Source organism: Passer domesticus, chromosome 8 (assembly GCF_036417665.1).
Source record: "Passer domesticus isolate bPasDom1 chromosome 8, bPasDom1.hap1, whole genome shotgun sequence".
Taxonomy (NCBI): domain Eukaryota; kingdom Metazoa; phylum Chordata; class Aves; order Passeriformes; family Passeridae; genus Passer; species Passer domesticus.
Window position 1 is genome coordinate 31,684,604 of NC_087481.1, and position 22,931 is coordinate 31,707,534.

Below are 22,931 nucleotides of genomic sequence, written 5' to 3' on the forward strand. Positions count from 1 at the left end.
TCTCCCCTCACCAGCACCCAGAGTAGAAGACAAATTCTAGAATCAGTTTCTTTATGGTGCTAAAGAACAACACTCAGGTCCTCCTGCGAAGGACTTCTCTCTTATAAAAATCTTATTTCAGCAATGACATGGAAATGAGAGAGGGGAAGATGAGTAGAGAATGATGTCAAGAAATTTCATGGGCATCTACAATTTTCAACTGCATTCAGTGAAGAAAGCAAAGCAGCTTCCAAGGGCAGCTGGCAGCAACATGCCAGTGTTGTTCTGAACAACTTTATGAGAGATTCTAAGTTTGCAGCTGTAACACTGTGCACTGCCAAACTTTGAGCAGAACACTGACCTCAGCTTATCCTGCCAAGCTCTCAATGTGCAAAAAGCTGCTTCTGGTTCAGCAGTGTATGGAATCTCCAAGGCACTTGCTTGTAGGTGACATGCTCTGCAACCTAACCTAGACACCATGCAGTACTCCTGGAGTATGATTTGGAAGCACAACGGTCATGGGCTAATTGCTCACCATCTGGAGACCCTCAGAGCCTTCAGCAGCACCTGGCTCTTCCAAGAAATACATGACTCTTCAGAAGAGGGAGTGCTGTGCAACCACACACCAGGCCCAGGTGCTGATCCAGCTTCTGATATCATAACTCTCATGATGGTTGTTCTTCATCCCATCAGACCTCCGTGTCTCTGACTTCATCTCTAGGGAAAGTTTGTTAACCAAGGGTATTTATTTTTCTTCCCCACTGATGGTCACAAGCAGATGACAATTTTTTAGGATGCTATTGCTGAAATATCATTGTTTTTTACAAGTCTGAATCTTTACAATTCTTAATTTATCTCCAGGACATCAAAAATTCTGTACGCTCCTGAAATAATAAGACATTTATTGTTGTTGTGGAAACTCCATCAATTAAACCAGAGACTACAATGTACTGAAGAGTCCTGCTCTTTCAGATATGTTTGTCTTGCATATGCTTAAAATTCTGTTTGAAAGGAAGATGACCTCTACCTCTCAAAGCAGTTTGGGAAGTCAAACCACACACTAAGGAGAATCTTACATATGACAGTAGTTAGTGAAATCTGGGCTCATAGAAAATCCTTCTGGCCTTTGACTCTGTAACTTCTGGAATCTTAATGCAAGTGTTTTCTTGCTTGGACCCACGAGAGAAAGCGCATTGTGATGGTGCCATGTGCTGCTCTCACTGGACTGAGGCTCACAACGGCTCAGCACCCAGGTGGGTTTTGAATCAGCCTGGGAAACAGCAAAACCTGGTGCAGAAACAGCCCAAGCAGGTGCCCTCCCCCTGTTCCAATGCAGACTCCTCCTTTGTGAGCAGCCAGAGCCCGAGACGGCCGCTGGCAGTGACCCGAGCAAAGCCCTTGTGCACGTGCCAGCCCTGGCCGTGGCTCTGGCACCATGCCCCTGCTCCCTGGGTCTCACTGACGCAAGGGCACGCGGGGTCCTGCTGAGAACTCAGCGTTTGCTGAGGCTTTCTCACAGAAAAAGGCACAGACTGAGCTCAGCCTTAAAGACCATCACCACAATGCAGGACTGACTGAGCTCAGCAGGGTTTGGATTGAGCATTTTGAAAGCAGTGACCGGGTAAAATCTGCAGACAAGGGTGGGATTGTGGAAACCTCCCTGACAGAGAAGCATTCCCCATACCCAAGGTTCCAACAGACACCTGTTGTTCAAGTGCTGCTTCACTTGGTCCCAGGTAGCAAACTTCAGAAAAAACACATCAATCCTATGGCATTTTCAGATTTAAAAAAAGCTGAAGCTGCATCATGTATCAAAGAGCACAAACCAGTTCTCCTGAGAACTTCTGAAGGCTAATCACAAGTATAATATAGAATTAACATACAGTTCATCTTCGTATAAACCTCTTAACATTGTATAACACCACCTGGATAGATGTGTACTTGTCTCTTCTTGTGAGGAGCATCAAAATTTAGTTCTCAACAGAATAATTTTAAATTTGGGGGGATTTTTTTAGAATCCTAGACTGGATGTATAATAGACTAACAATCATTCTAGATTACTGATTCTTCCCAGTAATTTCAATTTATATTCTACAGGGAAACTTAAATGACTTGAAGTCCTGTATGTTTGCTTTTGTCTCACATCTGAAATTATATTTGAATAACCATTAGAACCTCCACTAAATAAGAGAGAACTTGCATGATTATCTGGGCTAAAATAGCTACAAATTTGTTCTCACAACAACCTCAGTAAGGCTCTAACTGTAATCTAAGATATCACAGAAAAACATTGTTTTGCAATATGAAGCTTCATTCTGAAACTGGATATTTCAGATGCATAAAGATACTCAGCACATAAATTGCAATTAATTTTTCCACTATAAAGAAGAATTTCCTTATTAAAGATTTATAGCCAGGTTTTAAAAACAGCGCAGAAGAGACTACAAACAATATTTGCATAATTTCTATTTAATTTACGATGTTCAATTTTTGCTGCTAAAGTATAATTTAATTACAGCACTTCAACCTAGATATTTTTAATTTGGGCAAGATAGCTTTGCTTTAAAAATTCCTTGTCAAATGAAGACAAAAATTTAAAATATTAGCCAGCAAAATGACACCAGATGTTACATACCAGTTTTATGTAACACATTATTGAACTGCTTTTTAAGGCTCAGTAACCTGAATATCAAGTTTTTGAACCCATATTCATGCCTCTGCACAGAGCTGTGACACAAAGTGATCTTACTCCAAGACTTGCTTACGGTTTCTACTTCAATTCAGACTATAAATTTAACACTAGATTGGAAAACAACTCAGCCTAGATATTTTAAAACTTTTTGCCCCAGAAATGTTTTCAAGAGACATATGTTTGGTGTAAGAGGCCAACACAACACCCATTAATAAAACCAAACAGTTCCACAACTTCGACATCATTCCCAGGGGTAAGGTGTGCTCAAGGGTCCTGAATGGAATCATTTGACAAAATCAACTCCTTTCTTCCCTTTCTCACTTCAAACTTCTGCAAATGCCTTCCACCTTGATTTTCAGGCCTTATGTACTGGAAAGAGTGAGAAAATAACTGTCATTCTAGGACATAATCACAGGGTCAGCTTTACAGGTGGAATGATATGATTTCACCCACTTCACACCCCGGGTTAACAATCTTCCTCCCAACCTTTAAAAAAACTAAATGCAGAGACACAACTAAATCTTCTGCTGATAATACAGGAAATTTAAAGGATTCCTACACGAAGCAGTGTACCTAATATAATTCTTGTTATTCTTTCTTTTACTCTAAGCCGAGTCCACTTTTACATACCACCTGATTTTACTCTGCAGAAGCTCAATGAACTTTCCTTTAAGTAACTTTGGTCCACCTAAGACAGACCAGAATTCTGGAAAGATGTACTACCACCTGCACAACTCTTCATTATTTACCAGTGTGGCTTTCCACACGTGGAGAGAAAGTCTTTGGCATTTACCTCTCCAAAGCGACGAACTGAAGTTCAAGTTGTGGGTCAGGAGATGTGGAGATACACTCTGAAGACAGCAGGAGAGAGACGTGACACATCTGCCTCTCGGGTGCCAGGCTCTGTCAGAGCAGCTCCCAGCAAGGCTGCTGTCCCCAGGGCTCCTACAGCCCCCTGTGCATGTCACCAGAGTGCTGCTGTCACACACAGATGTATCGTACCAAGCGTGGCTACCTGGGGCACAACCTGTAGCTGCAAATTCAGTTCAGTTTGCACAACTGGAAAAAATTAGCAAACAAATCTACCCTTGGGTAAGGACTTCCAGCAGTTGCATTATTTATAATGGTTTCATTTTTATTTACAGAAAGACTATCTGAACCTACTGATGCTGCAAACCTCTTAATAAATTATAATCCCTTAGATAGGGGTTCTTTAGGGCAAGTAAAAAAAGAGTATGTATAAAAGGCTTCTGTTCCACACAGCTGAAAGAATCCAGTAGTGTCCCTTTTCCAAAGACAAATTAACATATTACACAGAGGAAGAGAAGCAGCAGTATCAAAAATTACAGTGGCCTGGTTTTGAAAACACTTGGCTAGTGGAATTCAGGGTAAATTCCAATCTCATTATCTTCAAAAACCCAATTAACACACCATCCAATAAGGGCAGGCTTGATGCAGAAAAATGGCAGTTACCTAAATCCTCTTTATCTTTTGAAGTCAAATTCACATTTTTGGTTTTCCATGCCTTTTAAACAAGAAGACTATCACATTCTTGAAAAGAAACTTCACTGGAAAAGATACGTGGGCTTGCCTGGTTATAGCCCCAGCTAACCAAGTATAGTCTGGCTTCTGCTCAGTGATGGCCAGAAAGGAAATATGAGATAAATCAGTGCCACATCACTTTCTCCTATGCAAATCAAGCACTTCAAAACAGACTGAAAGGGAAGTAATTTATGAGAAAGGCTTTGATTCCCAAATCTTCTGTAGAAGCTTCACAATTATCCTGTTAATCTGCAAATGCTGATGTCACCCCTAAGCATTAACACACAATGCTTCCATTACCTACCAACAAAAGAAGATGAAATACTCTTACCAGATTTTTAAAAAACATTTGCTTACATAAAGCTGCATTTGGCTCTTACAGTACCACATGCTAATAACACACTGTTCCATGTTTCAAACTCCAGTACTGTTCCCTGACAGCACAGAAAAGGTTACATTATGCTGCTGCTTGCTCCAAGTGGCAATGAGATGACACATCACATTCAACTCATGTTACAGTTCATGAATTATTGCACATTGTACCCATAGCTAGTTGTACCAATTAAGGAAAAATCCATGGGAAAACATCCATCCTGAAATTAAAGCATCAGTCATGTTAATCAAGAAACAGAGCAACATTCATGGCAATTTCCTCCCTTTTCACTTAAGAAAGCCATTAACACCCCCCATGATGTGAGAAGTCTCACCATAAGAACTGTGCCATTTTCCCTGTGCTCTATCACATTTATGTTATTTCTGCCTACAGCTCTCCAGAGGTGTTACTGGAAGATCAACTTGTGCAGAGAACTCCAAAATGCATCAAGAGACACAATACATCATCTCCAGAAAATTTCCAGCCTGGGTGATTTGACTGACCACAGCCTCAGGTCCAGGCACTGAATTTTTTTGTCCCAACACACTGGTGAAAAGCAAAGCAATACATTCAGGATGCTCTTCTATAATTTTTTTCATCCTTTTTTTTTTCTTTTAGCAATTTACCTGACACTGCCTTCTTTCTGCAATCACTCTGAGGAGTGTTTTATTGCATGTTAAAAGACAAGATATGTATTGAAAGTAGCAATTTTATTTGAGTTAAAATTATTTACAAAAACCCAAAGACATACTTCATGAAACTGGTACAAACTATTTTTCCTGCCGTTGGCTTTTGCTCCAAAGATCACAGCTGAGAAATACTGTATAAAATAAAAATAGGATTGGATTCAGAAAAGTACTCTACTGTTCTAATTTCCAATTGAGAGTATTTACACAAATATTTACAATGGAAAAAATGTTACTTTAAAACTTTAATTTGCAAGTTGACCTCAAGTACCCTTTAATGCAGAGTTATTTGAGGGTCTAACACACAAAAATGCACTGCAGTTCACAGGGTGATTTCTCCCCCCACCCTCAAAAAAAAAATCTGCATTTGTCAGTGCTTGACAATTAGTTACATTTAAAAAAAAAACTGTTAAACACTGAGGTAAATCAATTCCCAAACAATTACCAGTGTAACAAAGAAAGGTAGTTGTCCCTGCTTTCCCCTACCATCACATTTGCATCTTTTCTCTTGCCATTTCTCCACATGAAACTACATAACCAATTTGAAATCTCATAGATGTGAAAATCTCTGAAATCCAAAAACTAGATGGGCCAAATATTTAGTAATTTTCTCCTGATGCAGATCATTTACATACACCTCTTCTCTCTCTCTCAGCACTGTTTTGGTTTTTTTTTGAAGGGGAGCACAACCTCAAAAACTTTTCTAAGTTACACTGATACACTAAGTTTTAGAAGGTGATGAGAGAAAATGCAAAAAAAAAATGACCAACGTAAGATTTTTGCCGTTAATCAGTTACTTCCTTACAGAATTCCCAACAATCTGCATTATCAAAAATAGGAAGACATAGAAGGCAGCCACTGTATGTAAAAAATTTACAGCTGGCACTGATACAAAAGCACAAGTTCTTAACTTTATACACGGAGATAACACAAGATCTAAAAGCAGGTTAGATTTCCTGTTATTCCCCCCTCATTATACATAGAACTAATATTTTTATGGCTTCAAGTTTTACAAATTCAATGGAGTAACATGATGTAACTACCCATACAGGTATTTAAAAATGTCAACGAAGCGGATCGCAGAACAGTCTGCAAATATTCAAGACCACCTTAATAAAAATACTTAATAATCAATTCTGTTGGTCTGAATAGTGAGTGCAAGAAAAAAATTGTTTAGAAAATCATGTATTTTCTGGGATTCTTTGTTCCACTTAAGTCCTCAAACACAATGCTTTGCTGTGAACTAAACCTCAGACTGAACAAAATCTTAGCTATATCAGCAATTTAAGGCTTTGTGTTGTATGCATTTCAACTCTGTCATACTACAGAAGGATGAAATAGAAAGATTATGTCAGCTGGAAACATTAATCCCCATTGGTGTTTTAGCTTCTTTAAAATTATTCCCCTAAAGCATCCAAATTAATTGTATTCAACATTATAAAACACACCTTGAGTTCTTCCTTGAAACAAATTAAACCAGCATTTCTTAAGTTTTTGCTTATCGGAAGTGTAAACTACCCTGCGAGTGAGTGTTTTTTAAATCTTTTTTTTTTTCTTTATTTCATTTGCATTTTAACAGGGCACAACTTTTTACAGTCACTATTTCTTTAGTGGATAACATACCCTCAATGGCTTTATGTGTTTATGGGTCTGCATGCTCTTGGAACTACAAAGCGCTATGGTCTAGCAGGTTACAGTACATGGGCCATGGGAGTTTTAGAACTGAGAAATAGTTCAACAACCTAATTTCAATCCAAACAGTATAAAAAATAAACTATCCAATCCTCGCCTCTTTGGATTCCAACAAATTTTAAATATAGACAGTAGTTAAAATCACAAAAGTATTTAAAAATTTATATTTTATGATTTTGGAATCATCTTGTAATAAAAAAAGCAGGAGCAAATTAAACAAAAATAGGAGCGGTGCTGCTGTCCAGAACTTCTTTATTAGAACATTTGTTTGATACCTCAGTAGCTAAGCTGCCTTTGCACCTGGCTGGCATGAAACAGTGGCTCAACAGTAAACAGCAGTTGCACTATCAGCAGCAAGTTTTTTCCCTTGAAACTTGTCACGAACAAAGCAAGAAAAAAGATAGGGAGGGTAAACCCTGCCAAAAATATTTAAATACTGCACTGCATCATAAACAGCAAGGTTTCTTTATTTACTTTCCTCAGAACCTTTTTCCCCTCATTTTTGATAGTTGCAGATTGATGTAGTAACTGTCTTTTAGAAAATGCTGAATGCATGGTTAAGAGACCAGGTAGCCTTAAAAATCCGAACACGAATGACACAGATGAATGCTCTTGGTATATCCTTCAAGGACTTCTTTCATGACTTCTTCTTTTGTCTAAGGGTAGCTCCAGCATCAGAGTGCCTGCAGCGGAAGTTAAGTATCTAGCAGTGTTCCAAGTATTCAATCACCCTAGAGATAGATTTCTGGCCTGTTGTTCCAACAGCACACTGGAAATGCAATAGAAAACACAAGTAACAAACAAGCATTTGTAGCACCTCCTTCAAATATCTGAGAGCTATTCTATTTTCAGAATTTTACTATTTACAATTATGCATCAATAAAGGCAACTAGGTTCAGGCAGCCAATTCAGAAATATCTTCCTGGCCAATCACAATATAATGACAGACAAAATTATGACAGACAAATGGCCTTTCAGTATTAAAAAACAGAATATTTTCCTGTGCTCTTAAGAAGACATAAACTGAAAAATGTTAATGCTTCTAAAAAAGCATGAAATATTAACAGAAAACAAAATTACAAAAATATCTACAAATATAAAATTGAAATATGCATTACTTACAGTAAGGTTCATAAAACTGAGAAATTTTTTGAGCATTTCAGTCATTATCGAGAAGTCCCCTTCAGGTAAGTACTCCCTCACAGTAGTCACATTGATCTAAGGAATAAAGGAATCTTGTTTTATTTGGGAAACATTTTTCTGACACAGAACTATAATGCTCTGCATGTGAGATGCACTGAGACAAGTATATTCACAGCATAAAGATGCCTTCTGCTGCCATCTTTATGATTTAAGTTTCTTTTAAGCAATACTCATATAATCACTGTGTTTATGTTTCTAGAAAACAATTGCTTAAATAATTTTTTACTGTTGGTTTGTTGAAGTTTTTTAAAAAAGTAAAATAAGAAAAAAAAAGAGACTATCAGATGTTCTCAGGACCCACAAGATTATCAAGGCACCAGATCACTCCCCTGACAGGGAGAGGCTCTCCCTTTACAGCTGTGGAGGGCTGGGAATTACTGATTTCATTGTCAGTCTCACTCAGAACACTGGAACTGTTACGGACACTGATCAGTCCAAGACACAGAACAGCACCTTAAAGGCCATTTCTGCACCATGGTCAATTCAGACAAGCCTGAAGGCAGGTCTGAACTCATTTGCACGTGAACACATTTTTGATAGACTTTACTGAGTTCTCAGCCATTGGAGTTCCATATTTTAACTTCAGTTTTCTATTACATATTTCCAATCCGAGACAATTATTTTGAACTAACAGGGACACACACAAGTTCATCTGATTTCAATGGAAGAAAAAACTTAAGCAGACTGATAAAGAATAAGTTACTAAATAGTAACTTCCTTAGTAAAACTACTGAGAAAGAACAGGCTTAGCCCATTTTCCTCTGCCTTTCCAAAGCTAATTATTTTGCTGGCTACAAGGAAGGGGAGAGAGGTAAAGAAGGTCAAATATTCAATTCCAACTGTTTTTGATAAACACAGTGATGTTAAAAAAAAATTGTTTTGGCTGGAATAACTCTGGCAACTCCTCCCAAAGCTGTACACATCACTGTAGCTTCACCAATGTGTGGCTCACACTGAAGCCCAATTCAATAAACCCCTTTCAATGCAGCAAATTATCACTTCATTAAACATTATACTGGACTTAGGATCAACTTATTCCCTTACTGGACTCTCCTGGCAGAGACAGCCTAGAAGCAATGCTGTGTATGAGGCCACAATGCAGTCTTCCATGTGCTTCCCAGCATGCTGAAGAGCTGTAAAAGAGACAACAGTCTATTGTATTCTCTGAGCAGCTGGTATCTTTTACTGCTGCAAATACAATCCTTCATTATCACTTTCCAGAATGCTTTTTCCTCAAACAAAATGAGCTTTTGGACTGAGATTTCAGAGATCAGGAAACACCACACTTACTGACTCAGCAGCACATTCTTGACAAGAAAAATGGTCTTCATTCAGTTTCAACTCATTCTGCTGCACAGTATTTTGTCATGTGCCATTTCAATGTGCAAACTGTATGCTGAACACCCCAAACTACCAATGCAAATGTTTCATGTGATACTATATGCCTCTAAAACTTCCCCAGAGCAGTTTATTGTGTTAAGGATAACAGGCACAGCATTTTCTGCTGATGACTCGGCATTTTAGGAAAAACTACAAATAACTGCAGACACCAGTTGATGGAGCTACAAAAAGGAGGAAGGATATAAAGCAAGCTTGGAGAAGGCAATATACCACACCTATTAACACAAGATGAAAACACTATTAAAAGTCATACACTGCATCTACTGTTAGAAGATTAAACAAGAAGGAATGATGTTTCAGATCTATTTTCCAGAGACAAACTATCTAACAGGGCAGAGATAGTCAAACTCCTGGAACAAACTACCAAAGATGCAGTACCTCACTGCACTACACAGGCACTTCAGACACCACTGATGAAGGGAAAAGACAGACACAAAGCAGATGGGGACAGAAGAGGCAAATAGGGAGAGGAGGGGGAAAAAGCCCAACTCTTAAAGTAGCTTGAAACAAGAACCCTGGAAAATAATATTAAGGCAGGTAACATTCAAGGACTGTTCCAGAAGAACAAGGTAACATCCTAAAAGCCATCCTTTCCAGAATATTTTGTACATAGAGTGTCCCAAAAAGGTGTGGGGTTTTTTTGCGGTTTCTTTTGGTTTTTGATTTTTTTTTTTTTTTAAGAAACAAATAATAGTTAAAAGAAGCACAACAGCTTCTACTTTTCATGCTTCAGATGTGAACGGCTTCTATTTATGCAGCAGTTTCACCTGGGATACACTGAGAAAATCTCAGCCCTAGAGACTGGATGTAGAGAGGAAGCAGAGGACAAGGAGGGATTTTCTGCCATCACACTGTTCTTTGCTTTTTCCGAGCTCATCACAGCCAGATAACGTACCTTTATTAAGATCGAGTTCTTCATCATCTTCCTCCTTCTTATCCTTCTCCTCAGTACTATCTGACTTCTCTGTGGAGACCCACTGGATCTCCCCACTTGTCTCCTGCCATTCCCCACTCTTATCATGCTGAGCTGTGGGAGCTTCTTTAATCAGCTCGTCCGTCTGGCTCTCGGCCAGCTGCGCCGCTCGCTCACACTCCAGGAACAGCTGATGTGGGGAATTCCAGGAGAATTTCCATTAGAAACTAAACCCTCAACACACTGACTTAATACTTTTATTTCCTGTTAATAATTTACCCCTTAATACAATTAGCCTTCAATATTTTTGTTAACAATAGGCTTTTCTTCCTCAAAGGAAAATATAATGTGGCCCAACAGCAGCGCTGTGCTCCAAAGCAAGATCTCCCTGCCTGGTGCTGAACTGCTTGACAGGCTCCTCTTGGGCATCATAAAAGTTTAATCACTTTCCTTGAGACATGGCTGGAAGACTAAAAGGTGCCATAATTTCCTGTCCATTTTTGTTCTCCACCAATTTTCCTTTTCTTTTCATGCTAACTATTCCCTGTTGGCTTTCTTAGAGCAAAAATATGAGGGAGTTGTTTAAAATGACTTAGCAAAGAATGTGAATGAACCAGGAACCCCATATTAGACACTTATTTTCATGAATTATTTCCCGTACCATACAACCAGTTTTAAATATTGCTTTGCCAAGCTACATATATTAAGATAGTTAATATTATTATTTTTACTGATTTTTTTTTTTGCCTGCTACTGGACAGTTATTTCACAAAGTTAAATACAACTGCTACAAGCATCCATAAAATTAACTCTACTGAAACAAGACATTTGTAATTTCCTTTCAATTTTTTCATTTTAGTTTGCATGGTGAAGCTCATTTACTAAAATTATTGGTGGATTTATTTTTTCCAATTTCTTCATTTTATTGATGGATTTTTTTTCTTACAGTCAATTTAAGAATGTTGTTTCACATCCATAATCATTACATTTGTATTTTATTGCTTTTTATAAAGGATGATCCTGTTTTTTGATTTAAAGTTGCAAAGTCCCAAAAACATAATACTTTAAAAAAAATTATGGAAGCAAAGTACGTAACAGAAAAGTAGCTTACAGCTGGTTTAAAATAGAAGTCAAAGTAAATAATCTAGGAACAATAAAACTAGAAATAAATTGTATGGGAACAAAAGAGTTTTACTGGATGTCTGTAAACCACTGTCTTTTAGAAGAAGCTGTTTCTGTAACAGACAGCACTGCTGAAGTCATGGTTGTGAGCAGCAACCTTCCCCCTACCTTGCTCCACTCATCAAAATGCTAAACAGAAAAACTGACACATTTTCATTGCTGAGTTCTCCCTTCCTCCCCACAGTCTGATAATGAGAAATGGGAACTACTGCAGGACAAGCACTTCTCACCTGCACTAAAGCCTGAACAGCATCAATCTGTCCAGTTATCTTCAGGCTTTCGTCTCCTTCGCCCGTACACAAGGAGTCAAAAGAACATGATGTTTCCATATTGACAAGGCAGTGCCTGTTCCGGGCACTGTATTCCACGAGATTGATCAACAGACCCAATCCCTGCAAAATTGGAGAGTCAAAAAGATTACGCACATTGGAAAAAAGATGATTTAGCAAAAAACATCTATTTAGATAAACATCTTTGGCCTTATCTTTCTGAGAATACACAGCTTAGGAATCACTCTGACATACAGGAGGATCAGGATTTAAAGAAATACCAGATAGAACAGAGATCCCTGTGCAGCAGGACTTTTATGCAGGAATCTCTGTTTTTCTACTTCTGAACAAGAAAACATTTTTGGAGCTGAGAATTCCTTTACAAAGGTTAGGGATTCAGGTGTCCAATCCTGAACCTATGATCATAAGAGATCCTTCATATACACAATTTCACTGCTGCTATTAGGCCACTTTGACCCATTTTATGTAAGCTGAGGTAAATCTGACAAACTTTTGAACTCAAACAACAATATCAACCATATTTCCAAAACTGAAAAGATGCTTGAAAATTATTAATTCACACATTTATTTAACTACATCTCTTTGCTCATTTTTCCCACCAAACACAGGGAAAAAACCCTCAAACCCACCAAATCTTTACAAAAACTTTTAAGTACTTCACTTTAGGTATATATATTGCCACTGAAAACTGTAGGGGAAACTATTCCTTAAGGAGCAGCTCAATGCACAAGAAGGAGGCAAATAATTTTCTGTGCTATGAGAAGCACAAGAACTTACCAGTACACGAATATCAAATCTCTGTTCTTGAGGTAGGAACTTCGGAACCTGAAGCACACAATTCATCGCTGTGCCTATCAGACCATCCTGTTCACCTGTTTTTGTACTACCCCATTCTGCAAACAAAGAGTTCAGAGGCTCAATAGGGAAAACACATTTGTAATGGTAAGCAGCCTAATCAAAACCTTTTGGCTCTAATGACAAACCAGCCCCTCTCAGGCCAAGCCCTCATGTGAACATTTCACACTTGCAATTCCTCACCCAGCTTGCAAAGACAAACCACTGAGGGCCGTAAGCAAACATCTACCATGGCTAACTGTTTTATAGCACTGGACTTAAAAAACTATCATCAATACAAAAAAAATATTTACACTAATGGTTTATTTGACACCCCAGCACAGAATATGCACAGAATTCGTTGTCTTACCATTATCATTTGTCAGGTTGAGCAAGACCCCAATGATGGCCCTCATGCAGTCTTCCACGGCTTTACCCACGTGGTTGGTTACATTCTGGTGAGGCACAGACTTATTGTCTGGTAAACAGATACTGTCTTCAGCACGATTATATCGCTGGATTAACTCCTCACAATGCTGCAGTGCTCTGCAGGGAGATGGGGCAGAACAAAATTATCTTCACAACATACAGGGCACTTCACCTTTAGACTTGTTTCACAGGCAAAAAACCTGAAACAGAGCTTTATGCAGAATTTATCTAACACCCAGTCTGTAGGGAGAGATAAACTTATCACCTGTAAAATCTTTTATAAGCTCAACTGAAAACTGTGCAAACAAAAACGTGGAAATCTTAGGGCTTTATCAGCTTGGTATTTCAAGAGCAAGTTAATTTTCCTTCCCAGCTTCATCACATGGTCTTACAAAAGATATCTCCTGCTCCTAAAAACCCTCATATCCTCTGGCACAACATGATTCTGAGAGTGCTACCAGAATGTTCTCTTGTTCTCTTCTCAGAACTACTTCCATTCAGTAAGGAATGACACATGGCTTCCCAGCAGTAATATCCTAATCTTGTAACACTAATGGACCACAGGCATGACTTCAGTGCATAACATTAGTTTTATGTTAAACCACCACACTGATTTCAGTTACAAACAAAACCAGAAATGTCAAAAATATATGCTGGTTTAATTAACAGATTAAACTGTGGTTTGCTTAATTTTAATTTAAAAAACATACTCCAAATATGTAACCTATAACCATGAAATCACGTTTCCAATGAGGTATACAGAGTCCAACTTTCAGCTTCATTTGTTCTATTAAGAAGAGCAATACAAGGGCAGAGAGGCTCTGCCAGCCAACTGAGACCTCACCCAGATTGATAAATGGGTTAGAGGTGTTTGTACAAGAATCTCTGCCAGGGAGAAATGCCAAGAACGAGATTTCACTATTTTAATTCTTAGTTACACTGTCAATTCTGCTATGCTCCATTCCAGTAAACACTTAAGCATAACAGAAACACAATAAATACATGTGACTTCACCCTCTTCTGTGTTCCTTCTTAGTAGAGCAGGAGCTGAATCCACAGACTGCAGCTTCTACAGACCAAACAGTAGCAGCCCTACACACTGGTAGTACTCAGGTAGTTGCCCAAACCCCCATCTACATGAACCTTACCAATGAAAAAGCAACAGTGGAAAGTTTGGGGTTATTTACCCTTAGAATCTTCTGGTATAAAGCATTTATTTTTTTACCTATCATGTAAGGTGTTTTGCAAAACTGGGGGTTTTGGGGATTTTTTTCTATAACTTACTTAGCTGAGGAGACTATGAGCTGAGAGTCTTTGTATGCTATCAGATAGCTCTGATTTTCTGGATTATGCACAGTTACCTAAAGAGAGAAGGAGAAAGTAGTATTAAAAATAAGAGTTTTTTTCCCCTGAAAGAGAAGCATTCCCTTTTACTACTACTATATTTTATTCAGTTCCACATTTCTTGGCTATTATCCAGTGTAAACTTTCACTTCTCATTTTTCAGTATTTCCTTGGGTTTTCATGTCTAAATAAGTGTGGCACTGAAGATAAAACCATCTTCTCTGATGAAGTACAGAAACCACGCAGCAGAATGCTTTGCCACAGCAGAACCCTGAATCCACACTCTGGGACTAGAGTATCCCAAGTGTGTATAGAGAACATAAACATCTATGTGGAATTTTAAGGACTTGATATCAAATCCACTTCTGAGAGCTTATAATGCATCCAACCACAACACACAAGGTTTGCCTTGATTCCCTTGACTGAAATTTGGAATCAATTTTCAGAACAGAAGTTCTTTTCTTGGACTTGCATGATTTGGCATGTTTTGAATATTGTCATCTCTCCCAAGTTTCTAGGGATCTTACTACATCACAAACACCCCTAAGTCCAAATATGATTTTTTTAACACTAGACAAGGCTCTTCTACTCTTACTTGGCAATTCCATCTACTAAATATAAAAGCAGAAAATTACTTCGAATTTTTTTTTCCTCACTGCTGAGAAGAAAGGTAAAGAGAATTTTTAAGACACCTTTCAACAACTGTTCATGTTCCTCAGTTTTTAGCTTGCATTTACACTCTCTTTAAGTCTGTCCTATTTGAGTGAAGAAAACAAGCAACCACTGTAACTACTTGCCCTCTAATTTGGGTTTAAGGTGTTGAGCAAGATTCATTGACCTGTACTCTGACCCCAAATGTTTGCTGATGTGTTGCTAGAACATAACAAGGCTCTTCTGCTTTCTTAAGGTATCACAACAGAAACAGAGTAACAGCAGTAACAAACACCAAAGGCATTGCAGAGAAACACACACACCAAGTAAACACCACAAAAGTATCACGTATTTTGATTTTCTTACAAGTTTTCAAAGAAGTATTTACCACCTGCATTTACACACTCAACTGATGACAGGACTCATTTGCCTTTCAAGACAATTTTCTTTTTCAGCACTTCCCCAGCTGATGACTCAAAGTAGTGACTCTTAACATTGATGTATTGCTTCTAAGAGAATCCCACTTCTATAATGATCAGTTATTACTAGACACACATTGGAGAGTCAAAACTCATGCCTCAAAAACAACATCTATGAACAGCAGCTCTTTGTAGGAACTTAAGAGAAAAAGCATCATGTCATATTTTGTTATTTTTAACAAAAATAATCTTGGAGTGTGGTACACACATTCAGAATAGCAAATTAAATTTTCAAACATTACAGAAACACTGATAAGCATCAGAAAGTAAGTACAGTCTATTAAAAAAAATCAACCTTCTAGAACTATAATGTGACTATATACTGAAAGAAAGTAAACCAGAACTGCTTAAGAAGCAGCTTTCAGGAATGCAAAGGATCTGCTCATACTCACACTTTCCAAGACCCGTAAACATCTCTCTGCACCCCATAACGAAGCAACCAACTTCTCTTCGTTCTCATCACTGCTTAGGTGATCCACACATTCTTTAACTAAACACAAAAAGAAGTTATTTTCCTCCATAAGTAAGAGTTCTCCAAAAGCCAGGTGTACAAACTAACCAGCTACTCAAGAGTTATCAACCTCGTTTTACACTTCGCACACCTCTAATGGCAGGAAATAATCATGAAAACGTGATCAGCACTCCAAAATTTTTAATTTCTCCAAGTAGGTGAAAAAACCAAACCTTACAACTTTTGTCTTTACAAGTTTTAGACTGTTGTTGCAAATTACCTAACCATATATTATTTTCTCCTGTTAGTAACAGTGTCCAGCACATGAGTATGTTCCTTAACTCTAAGGGAGTCTTTTACAAGAGGAAAGAGATAGGACAAGCACACACTTCCCAGACTTTACAAGTCTGAAACAATAATTTGAAACTGTGTTCAAACTGAATACTTCCATCTTTCCAGTCCTTCCTTTGTTCTCCCACTGCTTACTAAAGACCAAGCTTTATTCAGGTCAAGAATTCATTTAGAAATGTCCATTTTCCTAGCTAGGAGATTCTGATCAAAAACACTCTAACAGGCGTATCTTTGAACCCTCCCCCCGCCTTTCTCTTGAAGGGTTTACTTCCTTTGGTAGATATATCTGGTCTGAAAATAATTCTAGAAGACTATAAAGGAGATTCTACTCAAGAATAAGTGTGCTCTACAGAGATATGTAACAGCATTCTGTCCAAGCTTAAGCCATTCTTATTCTCATACATTGTAATGCCACATTCTACACATTCTGTTTAACATGAAAACTACTTTCAATCCCACCAGAAACAGATTAAAATCACTAATATTTCTCAGTTACTTGATATGGATTTGTGTATTTTATTTTCAATACTGCTGAGAAAAATACATAATATTTCTATTTTTAACCACAGGAAATTAACATTACAAAAAGCAATCATTTTGTTACAATTCATTTTTTCTCATGCTGTCAAAGCAGTATCCCCACTATACCTTTATCTACAATATGATCCAGACCACCCAGAAGTCGCAGCTCCTCTTTAAACCAGTCCCCAGCTCGCTTTGAGGTGAGAGACAACAGCGTTTCCATTGCCAAATGCCCAGTCTGGAAGAGGGAGGTCCGGAGTTAGTGAAATCATCGTGTGCAGCTGCAGCCAATGCAGCAAGTCATACAAATACACGTCATAGGAAAACCACAAAAACGAAAGTACAGATTCTGAGAACCACCACCAGAGGGAGCAAGAACAGACTGGAGAATATGCGTATCTCTAAAAAAATGACAGTACTGATAAAAAAAGGTACTTTGCATTTTCAAATTTTCTTTATTAATAGCTTAGAAAACCCAAGCAGATTCCTGTTATCTGTTTCTCTTGCTATCAAAATCAAAAGTGGAGGAAAGCAAATAGACAAATCAGCCAGGCAGTAAAAAAATCAAGAAAATCCCCAGTGAACACAGCTTCTCAACCTCTCAGATACACCGGCTTTGCGGCCCATAGATCACATTTGCTTCCAATGTAGGTATCTTGTGGTTTTAATTTTAAACCTACAGAATAAAGCAATTGAACTGAACAACTGCAGGAAACCTGCATATATTTACTGAAACACTTTTTTGGAAAAAAGGAGGAACACACATATAAATTCAGCAACAGTAAAGGTACATTCACTCCCTGCAAATGGAATTAGAGCAGTACTCAACAGGCTTGAGCAAACACTCCATTGTCTCAGTATGAGCCCTCCCCCCACTCCCCAGCAACTCCAGCTGCTTTTCTTGCTTTCAAAATACTTGATTTCCAAGGAGGAAAAGAAAGTTGAAGATAGATAAAGAAGTTCTGGGTTGTAGGAGCAAGCCCTGCAGCACATTGTCACTATAAGTGTAACAGTAAACAGCATTTCTCCAGGGAAAATGGAAGAATCCTTGGGTCAGCAAACGGTTGTGTGGATCAAGAGAACACAAGTAGCAGCAAATCTATAGCAGGTAAGTTAATTTCTTAAATACCTACACCACAAAAGTCAAAGGCCACACAATATTTAAAATAGAGTGATTAGTTTTCTGCCAGAGGGCATTAAGACTTCAAATAACCCTTAAAGAATATAATCTTATATTTGCACACACTTAATAAGGACACAAATTTTCTCCTTTTTTTTTTTTAATAAAAGCAGTGAAACCTCATAATCCTTTTTGCTTTTGAATAAAATAATTACATTCAAATTTTCTGTCAATTACTATAAAATTTTAACACCAAAGGCCCAAAACATGGTTGCCTTAACATTTCAGCCTTATGCTGAGAGTGAAAACAAGAATAAGCTCTTTCACCATGTGAAAACAGAAGTCACTCCTGATTTTGTTATGATGCAATAATGAGGAGGCAGCTGCAAAAGCAGGAGCTCCAGAGGGCTGTGCTCCCTGACAGATGAGGGCCATTTGCTGAGGTGAAGGCCAGGTTCTTCAGGTTTATCTTCCTCTAATGCAGCACAGCTAGCCTGGAACAAATTCCAGTTGCACACACCTCCTTCTTGGTTCTGGGTTTATGTTTTTCATGTAAATAGCCATCAAGAAAACAGAACCTTTGAATACTCAAAAATTAGTCCAGCCTTACTTCCAGACAGACACACAAACAATGTTGTCTGTGGAAAGAGGGAGCCAAATTGATCACCTTTACTTGATCTGTGTAAGAGTCAAACAAGCGAAGGTGCGACTGGTTAGGCACAAACTGGAGGTATAAAAACATCTGCTGCAATCCTCTTGTTTCTCACTGGGTATGTCTGAGTCTGAAAAAGCACAGAGCTTTTCTTTACCCCCAGAAGATTTGCATTTTTTTTTGCATTTTCTGCCTGTCATTTAGTACAAAACACAGATTACTTATTGTATCTCATGACAGGGATCTACATGAAAGCAGCTTGATCTTCAACATATGAAGTTCATTATTGTCTCAACTTACCACTGCTACTATTTTAAACTGGAAGAGAACCTAATCATCTCATTTGGCTTGCAAATATTCTCTAAATACTATACAGTCTCTGCTTCTAGATAGTGCAGCTGGGAGGAAACCAGTTTCCATCTGTGAGGTACTACAATATTCAATGCATTTACAGCAACAGCTCAAAATAAATTTAAGAAATAGAGCTGCCTCAGGGAAAAACCCTCAAATAAAGCAGCTGAAACTGATGGCCGAGGATATTAATGCTCTTTACTCATGAACAACTTCCTCACAAGACAGAGACCCTTTTGATATGTCCTCTCCTTTTAAAACCCATGTCTAAGGAAACACAAGAACAGAATTACAGTTCATAAAAAAGCAACAGGCTAGATCAGATTATGAATATGAGAAAAGCTCAAGCAGGAGACAGTGGTCTTTGTGGCTGGATGCTTTAGCAATGAGGAACCTGCACCAGCTGTTCCATGCTTAATAAAGGGAGCTGTCTAACATTTTACAGTGCAAGAGATATCCTGGCACTGACAAACTCTGCTATGTGAGCTGCCTTCAGTGCCAAAACAGCACTGAAAGAAGACTCTGATTATCCCAAATCCTAGCTGATCACCACCTAGAGAACAAATTTCAGTCTGTGGTGGTGTTTTCAGACTATAAACTGAAAGTGCAGAATATTACCTCATGTTCCTTCTTTCTCTGCAGATTTCCAAGGCCAGAAAGTTAATTCAAGCTCCCTACCAGTACCTTTCATATGCTTGTATGAAACAAGCCCAAAAATTTAAAATTGTAATCCATTGTCACCATAATCCGATTACCAAAGTTAACAATGATGTCATGGATATTATCTTCCTCACCCAAAATTCAGCTCCTGCTAAAGCTACACAACAGTGACTCTTCATATCAATTCAGCTCTCTGTTCCATAGCCAGAATTTGCAGAGAAAACACCCCAAGGAAACTCTTCCTAAACTGACACAAGTCCCAAAAGCTACAGAACAAAGTGCCAGCTCAACAAGGCACATCATCTTTTAGTCCAGCTGAATATGGAACACAATCCTGACTGCAGATTACTGCCAGGAGTTGGAACATTACTTGCACAGACAAAGCTCTGAAAAGCTCACTTCATAAGCAATAAATCAGAAGCTTCTCCCATTGAGTGTAAGCGTTACAGGAAAAAGGGTATAAGCATTACAGAAAAAAAGGCAGAAACCCTCATAAGAATCTTGAATAGAATGTATTACAGGATGTCCAAAAATTAAGATCATACTAACATCAACTATACTGAAATATGGCAAAAGCAAAAACACATTACTTCTTTTTGTCATTTATGGCCACTCATCTAATCAATCTGTCAATCAATTTTTGAATTACATTCTTCTAAAAAACCTTGCAACTCAGCCTTTTTATTTTCTGAGCTAGCTTGATGATAGCATCCAATTTCTTTTTGAACAGAACCGGCTCACTCTGCTACTGATGAAGGTATTTTCATAAAGAGCAAGTATGTTTGAGAAAGCAAGGAAAAAATTCATCCACATTCATGGTAAGCAACAGAACTGCCACCACATGTTGGGTAGGGAAAAATCAGTTTCTGCAGGATGTTTCTTTTTTTTTAAATGTGAAAAATCTGCACCACAGTTTTAATTTAGCACACAATAGTCTTACTCCCATGCACAATCCCCTGTTTGTGAAAGTACTTATAAAACTCAGGCAAAGAAATGGAGTCAATCTAAGTGTGGGCTTTAAACACACATTTATTTAGTGTTACTTGTTTGCAACTGCTCCCTGTAACTAGCTACTCTTAGCAGGGGCAAGCAGACTCAGACAGCTGAAGAACATCTTAACTTTATCCAAATAACAACCTTTGAAAACGGAAATTTCAAATTTGAAGAAAGCACTTGCAGTGCAGTCAGGTATATAAAAAAGGTAGATGAAACACCAGGAACCCTTTGCTGGGGATGTGAAATGAAGGATGATGCTTGCAAGTTCCATTTTATTAAGCATTCCACAACTGTGAAGGCTTTCCAATAAAAGCACGTTACCCACCGTGATGTTTTCGAGATCAAGATGTTTGTTGTGAACAGTCTCACACAGTCTCCGAATTTTTTCCTTAATTTTATTCATGTCTTTTTCATTCAGCAGCTTGGCAGAAGAAGCATCTTGTTCCAATTCTAGAAGCCGTATCATCAGATCTAGACTAGCTCTGTCTAGATCCATGTTCAAGCGATCTCTACTAAGGATGTACATTAGAGCTGCTGTACAAAGGGACAAATTCTTGGGTTGGGAGAGAAAGAAAAAAAAAAACAGTTAGTGTTTACTAATCATTTTAGGCAGACTTTTCACTATTTTTAATAAACAAGCTGAAGATTCATAAAAGAAAATGCCTGACAGGCACTTACATGAGCACCCACTGTCAAATGGAGATTCCTTCTAGCAAGTTACTAAAGCATGACAAATAAAACCAAGACATAAAGCACTCAATATATTTACAAAGCCCTAGTAGAAGAGCAGGGATTTCTACTTCTTAGAGACTCAGTGCTGCAGACAGAATAAGAAATAGTAACTCCAGTGACACAATATTAGAGAAGAGACAGATGGCAGGGGAACAAAGTGCAACAGCTCTGGGTACATGGCAAGTAGGTGAACATTCTGGTTCGAGGGGATGAACTGGTGACAGCACCAGAAAATCCAGGGATCATGGGGACACTGTCTGCAGAGAGGGAGTGCCTGGGGACATAAATTCTGGCTCTGCCAAATGGGTCTGTCAGCTAATAATTTATCCAAACTTTTCCAGCATAAACACACTTTCTTTCCAGGGGAATTCTGCTTTTCAGAAGTAGCCAGAGTATAAACCAGCTTCCCCTTGTCCATCCCCATTAGCCCTTAACACGTGAATGTAATTAACTTGACTGCTCATATTTTACACAGAATTGGTGTACAGGCACATCTGACTGGCTAAAGAATACTTGATTCTTCCTGAAGAAGGAATTAAATTCTATCTTCATGAGGCTCCAAAAAAGCCAGGGCAGAAGATGACTGTCAGGAAGGGACAGACAGCAGTGAAGCAAAGCCATCCATCCCTGGTGTCTAAGTACCACACCTGCACTGAGAGCACTGAACTCCAGGTTACAGGAAAGAGGAGAAATATTCACTGGGAACAGAGGTGTGCTGGGCACAAAACTGTCAGAAACCTCTGTCAATAACTGGAGGAGTTGAGAGCTGGGGCATGTGTGGGGCATGTGTGCTCCTACTGAGTTCAACCCTCAGGAGTCAATATGCTGCATGCATCCATCACAATTGTTTCTGTATAAGATATATTAGACATGGAAACAAACTAATTCTGGAATATAAATGTTGTACAGCTCAACAGGAAAGAGCAGAATTCTGTGTCATAGCAGATTAACATCTTGTTTAGACTTCAGCCAACCACCAAAGCAGTCATTATCTACTCTGTTTATTCTAGAAGTAAGTAATAGTCATACCTGGTCATACTAAGCAGTATCAGCATTTCCAAGACAGGATTAGGCAGCTGACAGTCTACCAAAAGTTATGTCAAAACTCCTTCCTGTCCGACTTAAGGAAATCCTCAGGTGAATAAAGACTTTAATCTGACCAACTACCCAAGACACATTTGAACTACCAAAGGAAGGAAGCAAGTTTCCAAATCTACATCTTTCATGAATACAGGGTTATTAAAAAACCCCACAACTCTCAGCTGTGAGCAGCACTATCCCAGCCTTTTATCACTACTTCAGCCTTGCCAGATGTAAGCCAGAAAGCATCTATGTGACCTGTCTGCAGAAGGTATACATCGTTTACCTTTGATTTTCAATAACTTTCTCCCATAAGCCTTGCAATT

The 22,931-nt window shown here is 38.4% G+C and overlaps 1 protein-coding gene and 1 long non-coding RNA gene across 9 annotated transcripts in view; one reads left to right on the forward strand and one right to left on the reverse strand.

Annotated features, from left to right (window-relative positions):
- LOC135306364 (uncharacterized) overlaps window positions 1-22,931 on the forward strand; it is a 31,862-nt gene that overhangs the window by 7,268 nt on the left and 1,663 nt on the right. Inside the window, exons 2-4 of one of the 4 annotated variants that reach the window (XR_010367162.1) lie at window positions 4,980-18,122; window positions 20,528-20,615; window positions 22,001-22,876. This is a non-coding gene — a long non-coding RNA (uncharacterized LOC135306364). Of the gene's footprint in view, window positions 1-4,979; window positions 22,877-22,931 lie in introns of all 4 variants that reach the window. The other 3 variants (XR_010367161.1, XR_010367160.1, XR_010367159.1) reach the window with 3 other exon arrangements.
- Window positions 7,414-22,931, reverse strand: part of WAPL (WAPL cohesin release factor) — a 133,363-nt gene continuing 117,845 nt past the window's right edge. For all 5 annotated transcript variants that reach the window (XM_064430071.1, XM_064430074.1, XM_064430069.1 and 2 more), the window contains 11 exons: window positions 21,119-21,346; window positions 17,141-17,252; window positions 16,083-16,180; window positions 14,501-14,577; window positions 13,158-13,333; window positions 12,731-12,846; window positions 11,894-12,055; window positions 10,464-10,671; window positions 9,212-9,300; window positions 8,087-8,182; window positions 7,414-7,733 (listed from right to left, as the gene is read on the reverse strand). In XM_064430071.1, the coding sequence (XP_064286141.1) occupies window positions 7,668-7,733; window positions 8,087-8,182; window positions 9,212-9,300; window positions 10,464-10,671; window positions 11,894-12,055; window positions 12,731-12,846; window positions 13,158-13,333; window positions 14,501-14,577; window positions 16,083-16,180; window positions 17,141-17,252; window positions 21,119-21,346 (1,428 nt within the window). In that variant the 3' untranslated portion in view covers window positions 7,414-7,667. The remainder of the gene's footprint in view (window positions 7,734-8,086; window positions 8,183-9,211; window positions 9,301-10,463; window positions 10,672-11,893; window positions 12,056-12,730; window positions 12,847-13,157; window positions 13,334-14,500; window positions 14,578-16,082; window positions 16,181-17,140; window positions 17,253-21,118; window positions 21,347-22,931) is intronic.